The sequence below is a fragment of the Candoia aspera genome, chromosome 2 (genome assembly GCF_035149785.1).
Source record: "Candoia aspera isolate rCanAsp1 chromosome 2, rCanAsp1.hap2, whole genome shotgun sequence".
Classification (NCBI taxonomy): Eukaryota; Metazoa; Chordata; class Lepidosauria; order Squamata; family Boidae; genus Candoia; species Candoia aspera.
Genome location: NC_086154.1, coordinates 24,108,062 through 24,122,011, shown reverse-complemented (window position 1 = coordinate 24,122,011; position 13,950 = coordinate 24,108,062). Strand labels below are relative to the sequence as shown.

Here is a 13,950-nt window from a genome sequence, read left to right as displayed (position 1 = left end):
GAGTTACCCATTCCTTAAAAAAAAAATCCTTTGGTAAAATTTGCTGGTATGGTGGCAGAAGTGAGGACCAGTGTGAAGTCAGCATAATCAGAGTTATCCCACATTCTCTCTCTCTTTCTTTCATATACATACAATTTGTTCTATTTTTATTCCTTTCTCACCCTTTTTATTTTTCTCTCTCTTCCCCTTCCTTCCTTCCTTCCTTCCTTCCTTCCTTCCTTCCTTCCTTCCTTCCTTTCTTCCTTCCTGTTTTTCTCCTCTCCTCTTTCCAGTGGCCTCCCCTCCTTTACTCACATACTGCATGCCACAGTGGGACAGAGAGAGAAAGACAGTTCCCATTTGTATGGGAATCTTTTTTTTTTCCCTTAGTTTAACTGCTGTGCTGGGGCAGAACTAAGGAATGACAGCTTCTCCTAAATTCAGAAGTTCTGCACCCTGTGAGCCAGTCTACACACCTACAAGTGAAGACTTGATGTTGGACAGAACCAAAGAGTTAGCTCACTGAAGCTAAATATTCATGGAAGACTAGAACTCAGAGAGAAGAGTATTTGTCCCAGCATATGGAGTATTATGTCCAGAGATTTTCAATCTATTTTATTTTGCATAGAGGTATCTTTGGTGAATGTACAGTATGCTGTATACCACTGTTTCTCAACCTTAGCAATTTTAAGATGTGTAGACTTCAATTCCCAGAATTCTCCAGCCAGCATGCTGCCTGAGGAATTCTGGGAGTTGAAGTCCACACATCTTAAGTTGGTAAGACTGAGAAATCCTGCTGTACATTGTTTAGAATCATCCTGAAGTGGTATATAAGTTCAATCACTCAATCAATGTGAGCTCCTATATGATATCAGTTGCATTCACCAAGTTCTTGTTGCCCAGCAGCTACAGAGAAACAATGTTTGCATAGACTTCTGAAGAACAGAATAGAGGTTTCAGGGAAACAGAAGCAAAGAAATAAATATTTTCTTCTGATGGTATCAGGTCTTGTTGCACAAAGTCTAGAGTCTACTGAAATGTTAGTATCACGCTATTTTGCTATACATTTGGAAGTAAATTAAGTTAAATGTTTTGTACATTTATGAATAGACAATACTTCTTTGACTTGAATAGATACATATAATATTCTCTGTGCAGCTATTCTCCTGTCATCTTATTTGGACATAAATGCTATTCAACAAAGAGCAAAATACTGCTGAGTCAATATGCACAAGATTAGGCTGCATGCTTCCATCCCCAAATTATGGAAGTCCACTCAAATTCCTCATGTACTTTATCCAACTTGGATTTTGAACCTGCAGTTTGTTAGAAAAGTTACATGCTCCTCTAGGTTCTTAACATTATACAATTTTCCCAATACTCTATACCATGGGTCAGGAAGTCTCTGTACTACAAGATGAGGCCCATAATCTCTAGACAGTTTTGATTGACTGATTTGATCATGTGCCGTCAAGCCATTGTCAACTCTTAGAGACCACACAGATAGATTTTCTCCATGACTAGAAAGATTTCTAAGTCTTAGGTGCTCAGTTCTGATGTGTGTAGGACCATATTTGCCTTTCCCTCCACTTTCAGCGGAATTCTATGGCATTTCGAATAATTTGTACAAAGTAATTCCACATGGATGCCCAAGATCATCTGCATATGTACATTCTCTGTTTGGGTGTAAAAGAGAGCCGTGGACTGAAAAACAGGGGAGTCCCATTTCTTACTTGGATAATCTTCCCCACAAGGAATAATTGCATTAGGGATATGTCATATGCAGGTCCCTATCACAGGTGTTGCAATTCAAATGGAATATTATTCCATGTGTCAGGAATCAAATGCCTACCTGGAGAAAAATCCCGGCTATATATTCACTGGCTAAACCTCTTTTATAACAAACACAAACAGAAAACCTGTAAAATATTCCTCTTAGATTTTTTTTTAGCATAGCTGTGCCATTATGTCCTTCAAATCTACATGCTGATCATTAAAATCATTTGAGTGTGTTCCTTCTGTTTTACTTAAGACCTAGTTAAACTCTACAGTTTTTAAAATGTGGTAGCAGCAGGTTCTGTCTTTCTGTATCAATGTTTTAAGTTGCTCTTTTATAAATGTTCCTTCTTTGATTTCTGTCTTTGCTCTTTCTTTCTCTATTTTTTTTTAAGCAACTTGTTATTGCCAACTGCTGAAAAAAGCCAAAGTCCTCAGTCCCACACTTTAAGCCTTCCATACTCATGCTTCTCTCTGAAATGTTTTTGGTTTGGGTCTTTTGATTGTTGTCTTGCTGTGAACTTTGCAGATTTCTTTCTGAGTGCCACCGTGCTTCTGCTGCATCGGCATTGTCACCGTGATGGTATTTTTTCCTTTCTGTCTGTTTCTTCCACAGGAGTTTAACAAGTAATCTGCCCAATGTGAATCTACCAAATGTGAACCTCCCTAAAGTTCCAAATCTACCAGTTAACATCCCACTAGGCATTCCTCAAATGCCTGCCTTTTCTGCACCGTCATGGATGGCTGCTATCTATGATGCTGAGTGTGTATTCAGTTCAATAGATCTCATTTCAACCAAAAGCAATCTTGGCATGGATATGAATTGTTCATTTCGAGTCAACAGATCTGAAAAGAGAACCATTTCAGAAGAGCAACCTCAATTAACATGTGTCTACAAGAAACCTCCCAAAAGTTGGGGAGGGGGACTGAGATTGGGCAGATGGGCATTTTCTTATTATTGGACAAAACTGAACACCTTAAAGGCTTTTTTCTTCTGTTTGACACTGGAATCGGTAGTCTTGTGGTTAAAATTGGCCTTTCCAGAATCCCATGGTTGTATATGCCTCTAAATGTGAGCCATGAGATAAGTGTTGGGGTCTTTTAAAAAAATCCATTATGCATTCAAGAGAGAGAGAGAGAGATTGTTCTCATCAACTACATCAGGATCTAAAATCTAATCTATTTTGTTTGCTTAGTTCCTAATTTTCTGAATGATTGTCCAGAATAATAATAATAACAATCCTCTTATTTTTGGAACGGATGCATCTAGAAAATGTAAATTGTCCCAATTATTCTTGTTTGGCTAATTTTCCCAAATTATCTTGGGCAATAATCAGACACATCAGTCCTATAGTTACATGGGGAAAAAAGCATTATAATTAATCACAGCCTTCTCTGTGTTGAACCTCAACTGCCAAAGTTCACTATGGCTTGGAATTATGGGAGATGAAGTTTTATAGATCTGGATAGCAAATGGATGGCATACCTGTATGATGAATTGCCATGGGGTGCTAATGATTCCAGTAATGCAGCTAACTAACCTTTATTCTGGGGTGAGCAAACTTACCCAAGAGGGTAGCTCCTCATCATTGGATATGGAATTTACAGCTCTTCTTGAGAAAAGAGAAGGTATCTTCTCAGGATGGAGAACATTCTTATATTTTAAATAGCCTGAGATCAAAAACAGCTCTCCCCAGTCCTGCTGTCCCCATTATTGCAAAAATCCAGTTCATCCATGAAAGTTAGAAAGAAAGAAAGAAAGAAAGAAAGAAAGAAAGAAAGAAAGAAAGAAAGAAAGAAAGAATAAATGGTGGAATCAAAAAAAAATGTGTAGTAAAAGTCAGAACTGTTTCTTGCCCATGGAGCCTATAAATTATAAAGGAAATGACTGTTTTCAAATTATGCCACTAACTTCACTGACATCTAGAATTATATGCATCATCATATTCTACACAGGGCATTTCACGTGAGGTCTCTGCATCTGCTAAAGAGCGCTCTGGATTTTTGTGATTACAAACATCAGCTATGTTTGAGAACGGAACCAGTTATTTCTAGACTGGACAGTATATTGGAAATCACAGTTTTGGGGGTTTTTTAAGTGTTGCCACAATGCATTTCCCCATTGGCAGGAAATCTTACTTCGGCAGGTTTTGCATTTCCCACGCTTTGTTCTTTCAGGTAGAAAGATATTTGACTGCTTTGCAGCTTTTCCTTATAGGAAACACTAGGATTTTCTTTTTTTTCTTTTCTGAACACAGCCAAATGCACACAACATGAAATAAGGATGCGGGAGGACAATTTTGTAAACAATTTATTTTATTTTTACATGCATGATGATGAAAGGTCATCTTCTGATCTCTTCTGGTCATGCATCATTTCAAGGCAGAGGTTTTTGACACATTTCAAAGTTGCTTTTTATGGCATATCTGTGCATTTGTTCATTTGTAAGGACCAACAGAAATATAATGCTGGAAATAGGAATCCTGCAGTGTTGAAACAAAGTCACTAACAGCTGTAGATTATTATTTTAATATTATTGTTTTCAATCACAAGGCACCCGTGCATCAAGTGTATGTGTTCTCTTGCAGACAAATAGTGTCTGGAATAATACATCATGGTTTATTCAGTTTTTAGCTTAAGATGGTGTAGAAGTGCACCCTTGTGAGTTCAAACTGTGTTTATGGCTTTGTATTATGTACAACCAACAAACTCTGGTTCAAACAAAACCAGTCATTTAGTATTACTCAGAGGAAATGTATCCTTTCAATTGACATTATTCAGATCTCAGTCTAGTCCAGTGTTTCTCAACCTTGGGAACTTTAAGATCTGTGGACTTCAACTCCCAGAATTCCACAGGCACCCATGCTGGCTTGGGAATTCTGGGAGTTGAAGTCCATAGATCTTAAAGTTCCCACGGTTGAGAAACACTGGTCTAGTCAATCACCATCACTCTGCCTTTTGTTAATTTCCTTTTTTTAAAAAAATAACGTCTGCACAGATGTGCACGCATACATGAGCACCATATTCTGGCCATAATCAAGTGTCCCCATATGGCAACAAATGGTAATGAAGTCAAATTCAAATAAGCATGTTAGTTTGAACAAGATTACTGCTTCTTCTTTTTTTGAACAATCATTCAGGAACAGGAATGTTTTTAAATTTCCAACTCAAGGTATTTTTTTCCAAACCACACTGATTTTAAATTGCAATGAAATGAAGAGCCATTCAAAAAAATGTTTGCAATTCATATTCATGTTAAGTTGATTTATGAAAGGCTAGATTAGACTAGGCAGTCTATGTAAACTGAAAAAACTACCTTGCTCTGTGCATGCTCTGTGATATTGTTCCATTTTACTTTATTTTTGAAAAGATAAGAATCAAGGCCTTAATCTGATACACGCGTCCTCATAGTAAGTCTCATTGAACAATGACACATACTCATGAGTGCAGACAGTTAAGATCACAGCCCCAGCCATTGCAATGGAGCAGTCGTGTAAAGTTGAATGCTGTCGAATATGGTACTAAACTTCCCAGTCTGAAATCAGGTGTCTCTGATTGTTCTTGAAAAAAGCAAGGAGCTCTTGAAAAGGAAAAGGCAAAAACAAGAGAAGACGCAGAGGTCTTTTTTTATTTGAAAATTCTAGAAGCAGATAGGTGTCATCGTGTTGTGATAATAAATAACAGTTATTGCACTCCTGGCTACCTAATTGCTTAAAACAAAAATGCACTCTGTTCCAAAAGCAGGATTAGACTGGATTTAAAAAAGAAAAAAGAACAAGAACAAGGTAATTATTTTCAATGTCTATTTCAACCACAAGAAACTGAAATAACGCTGAACCAATGATGTTCCTGAAACCATGCATGCTACAGTATTTCTCTAATGGTCAGTTCTTCAAGCAAATGCCTGATTCTCTATCTTTTCATTGCTCCCTTCTACCCATTTAGGACATGCTTCAGTGTTTTCACCCCTTTATATGGATATGTCTGTTTTCTACAACTGAGTCAATGCATTGTTTGAATAATTACCTTTGTTGCCCTGGAATTCAAAGGGCTCCTTGGCATGTTGGGAATATGGTTTCCACGTGTGCGTTTAGCTTTATCTTCCCTTCTGTAGCATTAACTCAATGCAGCTGGCATCGGTTCCAATAGAAACAGTCTTCCTTGTTTGTTTCTATAGACGATATCAGCGTGATCTGATAATGCATGGTGTGTCAGTATAAATCACTGTGTTAGCATTAGTGGTATGCGAGGAGTGGGATTAATACCTTGAAGTTTCTTTGGTCATAATCATTATGGGAAAAAATAAGAAAGGGGAGGAAGAAGGGTAATAAATAGATGTATCAATTTCTCAGCGTAAAGCATAATTTAAAACCTACTTTGTGAGTAGAGGCATTAGGCATAATTTTAGCTGAACAGAAGTCTAATAAGCAGCGAGACAGGATATCTCCAAATATATGAGAAAATCTGAATAAGGAAACAAAACAACAACAAAAACGTACAGAAGCCTGGTTAAATATATTGATCCCTCATTCTCCAAAATATTTTTTTTTTCAAAAACAAAAATAGGACAAATGGTTAGTAAACACAACCCCTTCTGAGCAAAGTAAAAAAAAAAGTCTCGTTGTGAATAATTTAATTGCCTTACCCTGATTTCTTTCCAGCTGTTCAAAATCATGTCCTCGCTCACCACTTGTTAGCACTGTTTTTTCCCCTTGAAACCCTTATGATAAAGGAAGTGGGGAGAAAAGGGAAGAGCCTAGATATGATCATCTGGGAAAATAAAATGCATGAAACGTAAAAATAACCACATACAATTGTGTAGTGCGGTTATTATCAAATAGAGATTTCCCTTCACCTTGTAGAGCAGTGTTTCTCAACCTTGGCAACTTGAAGATGTATGGACTTCAGCTCCCAGAATTCCCCAGCCAGCATGAGTTGAAGTCCACACATCATCAGGCTGCCAAGGTTGAGAAACACTGTTGTACAGCCTTCAGTTCAACAACTACATAAGGCAATGTGGTTATTGAAAAGGGCTGGGTTATTTTTCCCATATGCGGTGTTTCCAGATGAATGTCCATTTCTTACATGACTTGTCTTCTCCGTCTGATCTGGAAAGACTTATAACAGATAGGTAGACTAGAAAACCCTTCAACCCTGATGATGGAGATTCCCGTGGCATTGTTCTGTGTCTTCAGTCACTGTTACACCCCGTTCCATGTGCTAGAACAATCTCCACATCAGGATTCCAAACCCAGAGAGCCAGCTGTAACCTTGCTGTTTTTTATTTTTCATTTTATCCTGGCAGCAATGGATCAGGAACATCAGAAGATCTGTTTTGGAAACTTGATGCCTTACAGACCTTCATCAGGGATCTACACTGGCCTGAGGAAGAATTTGGGAAACACTTAGAACAACGCCTAAAACTTATGGCTAGTGACATGATTGAATCTTGTGTGAAGAGGTGGGTTGAAACATGAAAACAGCTAAATAGAAATGGTTCATAGTGACTGATCCTAGTCAATAGAACTTACACATTGTTCTTTGGTCACTTTTTTTCCAAAGCTTGTACAGACCTGACTCTAAAATAAATACTAGAGCTCAGTAGGTTTCAGACTAGATTATGGGGCAACAGAATTTCTTGTAATATTATCAAAACTTTTGTTGTGAAAAGATCAGTAAGGGTGACTGCCTTCTCTACAAGACAGCCTTTCCCAAATCATAACCCTAGTTCAAAACAGAACTGTACAAAATGGAAAATACTGTATGGGTTTACTGCCCAAATAAGAGTGCTTTTTCTCATTTTCACCTTTCATCACATAATATCTGATGCATTTAATCACAGGACATTGTGTTTACCCCATCTCATTGTGCCTCTTGGGCTACTGCTAGAGAAGTTGGGGATATAAGAAAGAGCGGAAGCATAAACAGGGAGCTCCTAATTATATAAGCTCTGACTTCCATTATGGTTTTATCATATCTGAAAATGAAATTTTAAACTCAGCAACTTTATTAAGGTTGCTGGAGTTCTGTATCATTATGTCATCATTTTTAACTGTTTTGCCATGGAAGCTGGTGTGTGTGTGTGTGTGTGTGTAAAAATCTAACCTACAGTTGCTTATGTGACAGTTGTGAAGAGAACAGGCAAGCAGGACCCATTGTGAAAAAAATAATAAATATAAAGTCATACTATGCAGTCAGCCAATTAACAGGTTTGTATAAGTTGTGCTTAGCACAGAGCATCTGTACAGTTTCTTTTAATTCTGCGAGTCTTCTTTTTGGTCCCTGTTATAGTTCAGCTACAAATTAGGTAATACCAGCCATATTATAGGTACGCATTTTTATCAGTTGCCGTGATAACATCATCACACTGTTTAATTAGTGTAGGAAGGTACTTACTAATTTTCTTGTCTCTTGATATAGCATAGAAATAGAAACAGTCTGAAAAGTATATCTAAAAATGTGAAAAAAGTTGCTTGCCAAATTGATTTCAAAGCCAGACAGATAGAAGCCAAGGGAAATGGCCCTCCTTTAGAATAGCAGTTTCCTTGATACCACCAAACTTCGCTTTAGGCAAAATTCTGAAGGAAGCTCAGAACACTTGTTATTCTGCCATATTCAGGGATGTCCAGAGGGAGTGGTCAAGAAAGTCAAGATAACAGCCACCATGATGCAATTGAAGCTCCACCATTTTTTATGTGAGAAAACAGGTGAACTTTTAGTCACACCACCATGGCTACCATCTTAGCTTTTTTTATCACACCCTGTGGACACCCCTGGCCGTACCAACATGGCTGTCTTAATCTTTCCATTTTTTTCCCCTGACCCTCATATCAGCCTGCAGTGTCCTTTGCTCTGAAACCTTCACATTGTGTTGCATTGATCACAAGGTTTATTTGATGCAGTATATTTACAGCTCAGCCAAACATCTTCCTTTTTTTTAATCATGCTTCACAGAACCCGGATTGCATTTGAAGTAAAGCTACAAAAAACAAGCCGGTCAACAGATTTCCGAGTCCCTCAGTCAATATGCACCATGTTTAATGTTATGGTTGATGCCAAAGCTCAATCAACAAAACTTTGCAGTATGGAAATGGGCCAAGAGGTAAAATGCATTATGAAAAAAAATGTAATTTTTGAAAGAGGCAAAGTCTGCATCTCATATTTTGCTAGATTCAGAAATGTTCTAACTGTTGTAGATTTAGTCTTAAATAGACTAAGCAGATGAAAATACTGGATCACTCCATCAAATCAGTCTCCATAATCAATACGGACAGTCAGATCTATGGTCACTTAGAAGTGACTTTTGACAAAGACTGTGATGTGAACAACGTACCTCTGTAGCCTATTTATGCATGATAGTGTGTGAAACTGAGTCATTAACTCAACCTTGGAATCTGTTTCCCTCAAAATGTTGATCTGTCCACATAACACCCAAGTTGAAAAGAAGACATTATTTTGACTATCAGACAAAGAAACAAAAATATTTAAACTAAAGTGTTTAAGAGAAAATAAATTGTTTAATTAATTTGTCGCTTTAAAAAAGGCAGTCTCCAGATGTTACATTTTAGAATCTTCAAGGTCCTTAATGACTCAACTGTTCCAAACTAGTCCAGTTTTGTCATCTGCTGGTCTAATTTGTTTTTCTTCTCAAGAGACACTACTGTAACCTGAAGTTTTCTAATTCTAATGTAATGTTATAAAGTAGAAAGACATGCTGAATTGAGCTTGATGAAATGCATCATCAGAATCAGTTTTGCTCAGAAGACTTTAAACAATGTTCAACATTTTTCATCATCATTTAAGACCGATCCTAATGCAGGTCTTGGATTTTCTGATCTCATTTTCAGTAATGCAAACTACTCAATGTTTCATGTACAGAATCTGTTTCCAGTGTGTTCCCAATTTTTGCTTTGTTGAATAGATACCTAATCTGGATACTGTAAAGGTCCAGTACAGAGGGACTGGATTGAATGTGAGATTGGGCTATGATCAATCAGGTCCTTTTGTCCCCATTTCCTTTTCTTTCTTTGGTATATCATTTGGTTTTTTGTTTGGTTTGGTTTGGTTTTAGCTGACTTTTGTGATTTATCCCAAGATGCAAATTGACTGTTGTGGGTCCAAAACATTTCCCTCACCAATACCTCATGAAAAATATCAGAACAGACTGCTCCCATTCCAAAATCCATTACAGTTCTGTTTTTTATATCCATATATACAGCATGAAAGGAAGAGAGGGGGAGGGAGGATAAGAACTAGTCAAAATCTTTCATGTGACTTTCCTTAAAATGAGAAGAGGAAAAGATGTAAGCCCTGCAGAGACTCTGTGTTACATTTTTAAAGATTTGGCATGATAAGATTCCAATCACTATAGTAAATAAGAAAAACTTTTTGTGAAATCTTTGGCCAAGCAGATGCCAGAGCTTTAATCTACAGCAAGCCAATGAAGAATGTGGGCAGCCCAGAGAATATTTTGAGTTGAAAAGCTCAGGCAGAGAACAGGAAGCCTACATACACATGCATCACATCACACATTGACCACATTCTCATAATTGTTCATATACACCATTCACACAAACTCACCCCAACTGTTCACACTACAAACCACTGTCCCAAATTCCCATCCAACATACACACGCCATCTTCACTCCATTCAGTGTAGGTAGGGAGGAAAAGGAAAAATGCTTCAACGGCAACTGTTCCCCTGATATTAAGAACAGCAAAGAACAGCCACTTCCCTTCCATCTCACTCTCAGTGTTGCATCTCCCAACTTCTGTTGTTATTATTACTGCAGCAGTTAAACAACAGCTTCCCAAAAATACTAAAGCTAAAAAATACTAACAAAAGTTTCTTTTAAAAACTTTTTTATTTTAAACATCTGGTCCCTGTTTTTCAGTACTCCTGGGTTGACTCTCATAATAATTTCCATCAGTAAATAAAATTATTAACTAATGTTCAGCTTTATCCATCTACAGTACGACATCTGCAAGTAGGTTTGACTTGTACATGAGATAGGAAATTTTATGCTGTAGCCTTTAATTTTAATCAGCTGTCAGATTTACATCTCACTAGGCTCAACATAGGCAAAAGTCACATCAGCCACTTTGCATTACACAACTACCCAATATGATTTGTTTCTCATATTGTATTTGCAGAGCTATAACTATCATGGTAATCACAAGACATTCAGTTGTGCAAAGAATCAGCCTTCGTATATCTTAGTACATCCATGTCTGCTTCTTAGAGAACACATTCAGAGATCCCACAGTGGTTGTGTAAAGTAGCAGTTGCTGTAGTCAAATGTTTTAAACCAATAGCCAGATCTAATAGACCCACAAATCAGATGTGAATTATCAGTGTGTCCGTTACTGTCTCATAAATGTCTCTGTTTTTTAGCCTCTTTTGTTTGCTGTTTCATTCATTTCAGTTACTCAAGCCCCACCTTTTCTCTTTGATTGTTTTCCCCTGTTCCTCTTAAAGATGAACAATGCACACATAACTGTACTGAACAGCTGTATGTGAACAGTAACTCCTGCCAATTATACTAGATTTTCGTCCTATTGCCTCCCTCAAATTAAGAAGGGCTATACTGGATTCTAGCTACCATACCATTAGGTCTCTAATTCAAGAGAAAGAATGATGTTCATTTTGACTGCATTTTAACCTCCTGCCATCCATATTGTGTGCAATGGGGACACTTTGCTATTCCCCAGGCGATCTAACCATCGACACTACCACTCCCAGGATCACCTGAATATCCCTGCCTCTTTTCAGTGGGATTCCCTGGTGTTCTCACATTTTTATTCCTTCTTTCGATGCCCTACCTTACTAACAAATACATCCCCTTTTTACTCATCATACGGCTGATCCAGATTTTTACCATACATGGCAACAATCAATTTGCAGTCGTTTTCTCTTCACAGCAGGTAATGGAGCTGGCTGGTCAGACAAAGGAATTTGGTTAATGAGCTTAAACAAAATGTTCCTACTTCCACACTAGTTCAGAACAATTTCAGAGCAGAAAGAATTCATTTTAAACTGTTGCTTGATTTCTTAAAATATTCACAGTTCCTTTAAGTTGAGAAAAATACAAGTACTACACCATAAGGCTTTTCCACCATATATAGTGATCCCATAAACCTTGTTCCAGGTTGGGTTTTTTGGGGGGGGGGGTATGATCAGAAATAGATTAATTAAATACATTTTAAGGAAAATATTATGCTGAATACATATGCCCATATTCTCCTGTGTCCTTATATGTAAAGGCAGCTGTTCAGACATTTGGCAGACATAATTTACCCTTTAAATATTTTTCCTCTGAATTTTTAATGTATGGACAGGCAGAAATACATGCATCAAACATGTTGAGTTTGGTCTGGTATGTTTTTATTTCATTTCCAAGGTCAGATTTGGTCACTGATGAAAATGCAGCATCTATACAATCTGTTAGTAGCTCAATAGTATAATATGCCTCTCACATACAGTTACTCAAGTCAGATGGAATCTGCTTAGGAAACTTGATTTACCAATAAATTAGGCAAAAGTTTCTCATAGTTTGTCTGAATTAGCAAACCCCTCCTGCAAAGCAGTTTAGCTTTAGATAATGCAAGCCCCTATTATGGTACAGTGTAACTTCTGGGTCAGATTTTCCATATGTATTTATTCATTTGATTTTTGTACTAGATTTTTATCTAAACTTAATCATCATAAAGTAAAGAAAATCTCAGAATGAAAGCAAGGTTACAAAAACATTAGAAGTGGTTTGGATAAAAGCAGGGCTTAGGAAGTGAGGGGAAGAGAAGAGGGGAAAATGTCATTCACACATAGAAATGTGAATGAGTGAAGAGATAAGTCTATAAGGTGCCTGAAGGCTATTGTAGAAGAAGTCTTCTGAATGTCAGAAAGAAAGCATTCCAAGAAATTAATGCTACTGAAGGCTCCACATGGTTAAAACATGGCTGTTTGAGGCAGCCAAGCCAATGGGAAAATAAGAAGAAGCATCAGCATATGAGGCCACCAATTGTGAAGTTAGAGGACAACACAAGATACAGCTGTTGTCAACACAGTTCAGAGGGAACTCAACACATTCACTCCCAAATGTCTGGAGTAAAATAGCAATCTAGGAATGGGTAAATGCCACCTTTCTTTGCTAGGTAATGGGCCGCCTTGGACTCCATGTTCTATGACTGTGCTTGCTAACTGTCTCCCGTCTTACGCTGCTTCTTGTGTGGGTGCTGTTAGGCTGAACACAGCAGAAGGCGGCCTTAGCATTTACTGCTTCTCCACACAAACCTTAGGCTTCCCCACCCCTCCTGAACTACTTGTTCCATATTTTCACTGGAGACTTTATTCTATAGAGACAAGCATGTTATATAACTCTCTGCTGCAGGGTTGCCACTAATGCATCTTTGAAAATCACTCATGGAAAAGGATGTCCTTACTCTAATTAAAATACTGTCATCTAGACTTAGGAAGCTTAGAGCTTATCTATAGCTTAAGGGTGGAGCAGATGCTTGCCATTCAGAGATCCCAAATTCAATCCCTGCTCCATCTAGAGACAGAGATCAGATAGCATATGATGGAAAGATTCTGAACGAGATATTTTAAGGCCATACTCATCTTCCTTAATTCCCCAATTCCAAGATGTGTTGGGGCTTGCACAGTTCTGGAAGTTGTCACAATACATCTGGAGGATGCCGGGTTGGGAGTGGCAGATAGACAAAATGGAGCTGGACAAATAATCTAAGATTATTTGTCCAGCTCCAAACTAGGTCTCTCATTAAATTATTGTCTTTTTCATGGTGGGGTCTTGTAAAATAGCAGGCATCCAGATTAAGACCAGAAGGACTCCAGATTTAAACCCTTCTCTTCATGCAAACTAGATAGCTTCCTTATTTCCTCCTTCACCACTGTTCAGTAAACCAAAGAAGAAGCTCACCAGAACCAGTCATGTTCTTAACATGTCTCAGTTCCCCACTCTGAATTCCACACCATGGATTTGTTGACAACCAAGTTAGTTTAGCACTAGCCACCTAGGAAAACTAAAGGTTACAGTCCATCTACCATGCTGCAGCCTTCTGCTTTTCTTCTGGCAATTCCTAGTTCCCATCAAAGTTCAGCCAGAATAGTCACAATATGTAGGAATGACAGTTTTGCAGGCCACCTCTCCAATCAATGTGAAGAAGCTGATTTGTTAT

The 13,950-nt window shown here is 37.8% G+C and overlaps 1 protein-coding gene across 4 annotated transcripts in view; it reads left to right on the top strand.

The window, feature by feature from the left end:
• CADPS (calcium dependent secretion activator) overlaps positions 1 to 13,950 on the top strand; it is a 393,346-nt gene that overhangs the window by 296,871 nt on the left and 82,525 nt on the right. For 2 of the 4 annotated variants that reach the window (XM_063291524.1, XM_063291523.1), the window contains 3 exons: positions 2,372 to 2,518; positions 7,061 to 7,216; positions 8,710 to 8,857. In XM_063291524.1, the coding sequence (XP_063147594.1) occupies positions 2,372 to 2,518; positions 7,061 to 7,216; positions 8,710 to 8,857 (451 nt within the window). The remainder of the gene's footprint in view (positions 1 to 2,371; positions 2,519 to 7,060; positions 7,217 to 8,709; positions 8,858 to 13,950) is intronic. The other 2 variants (XM_063291525.1, XM_063291526.1) reach the window with 1 other exon arrangement.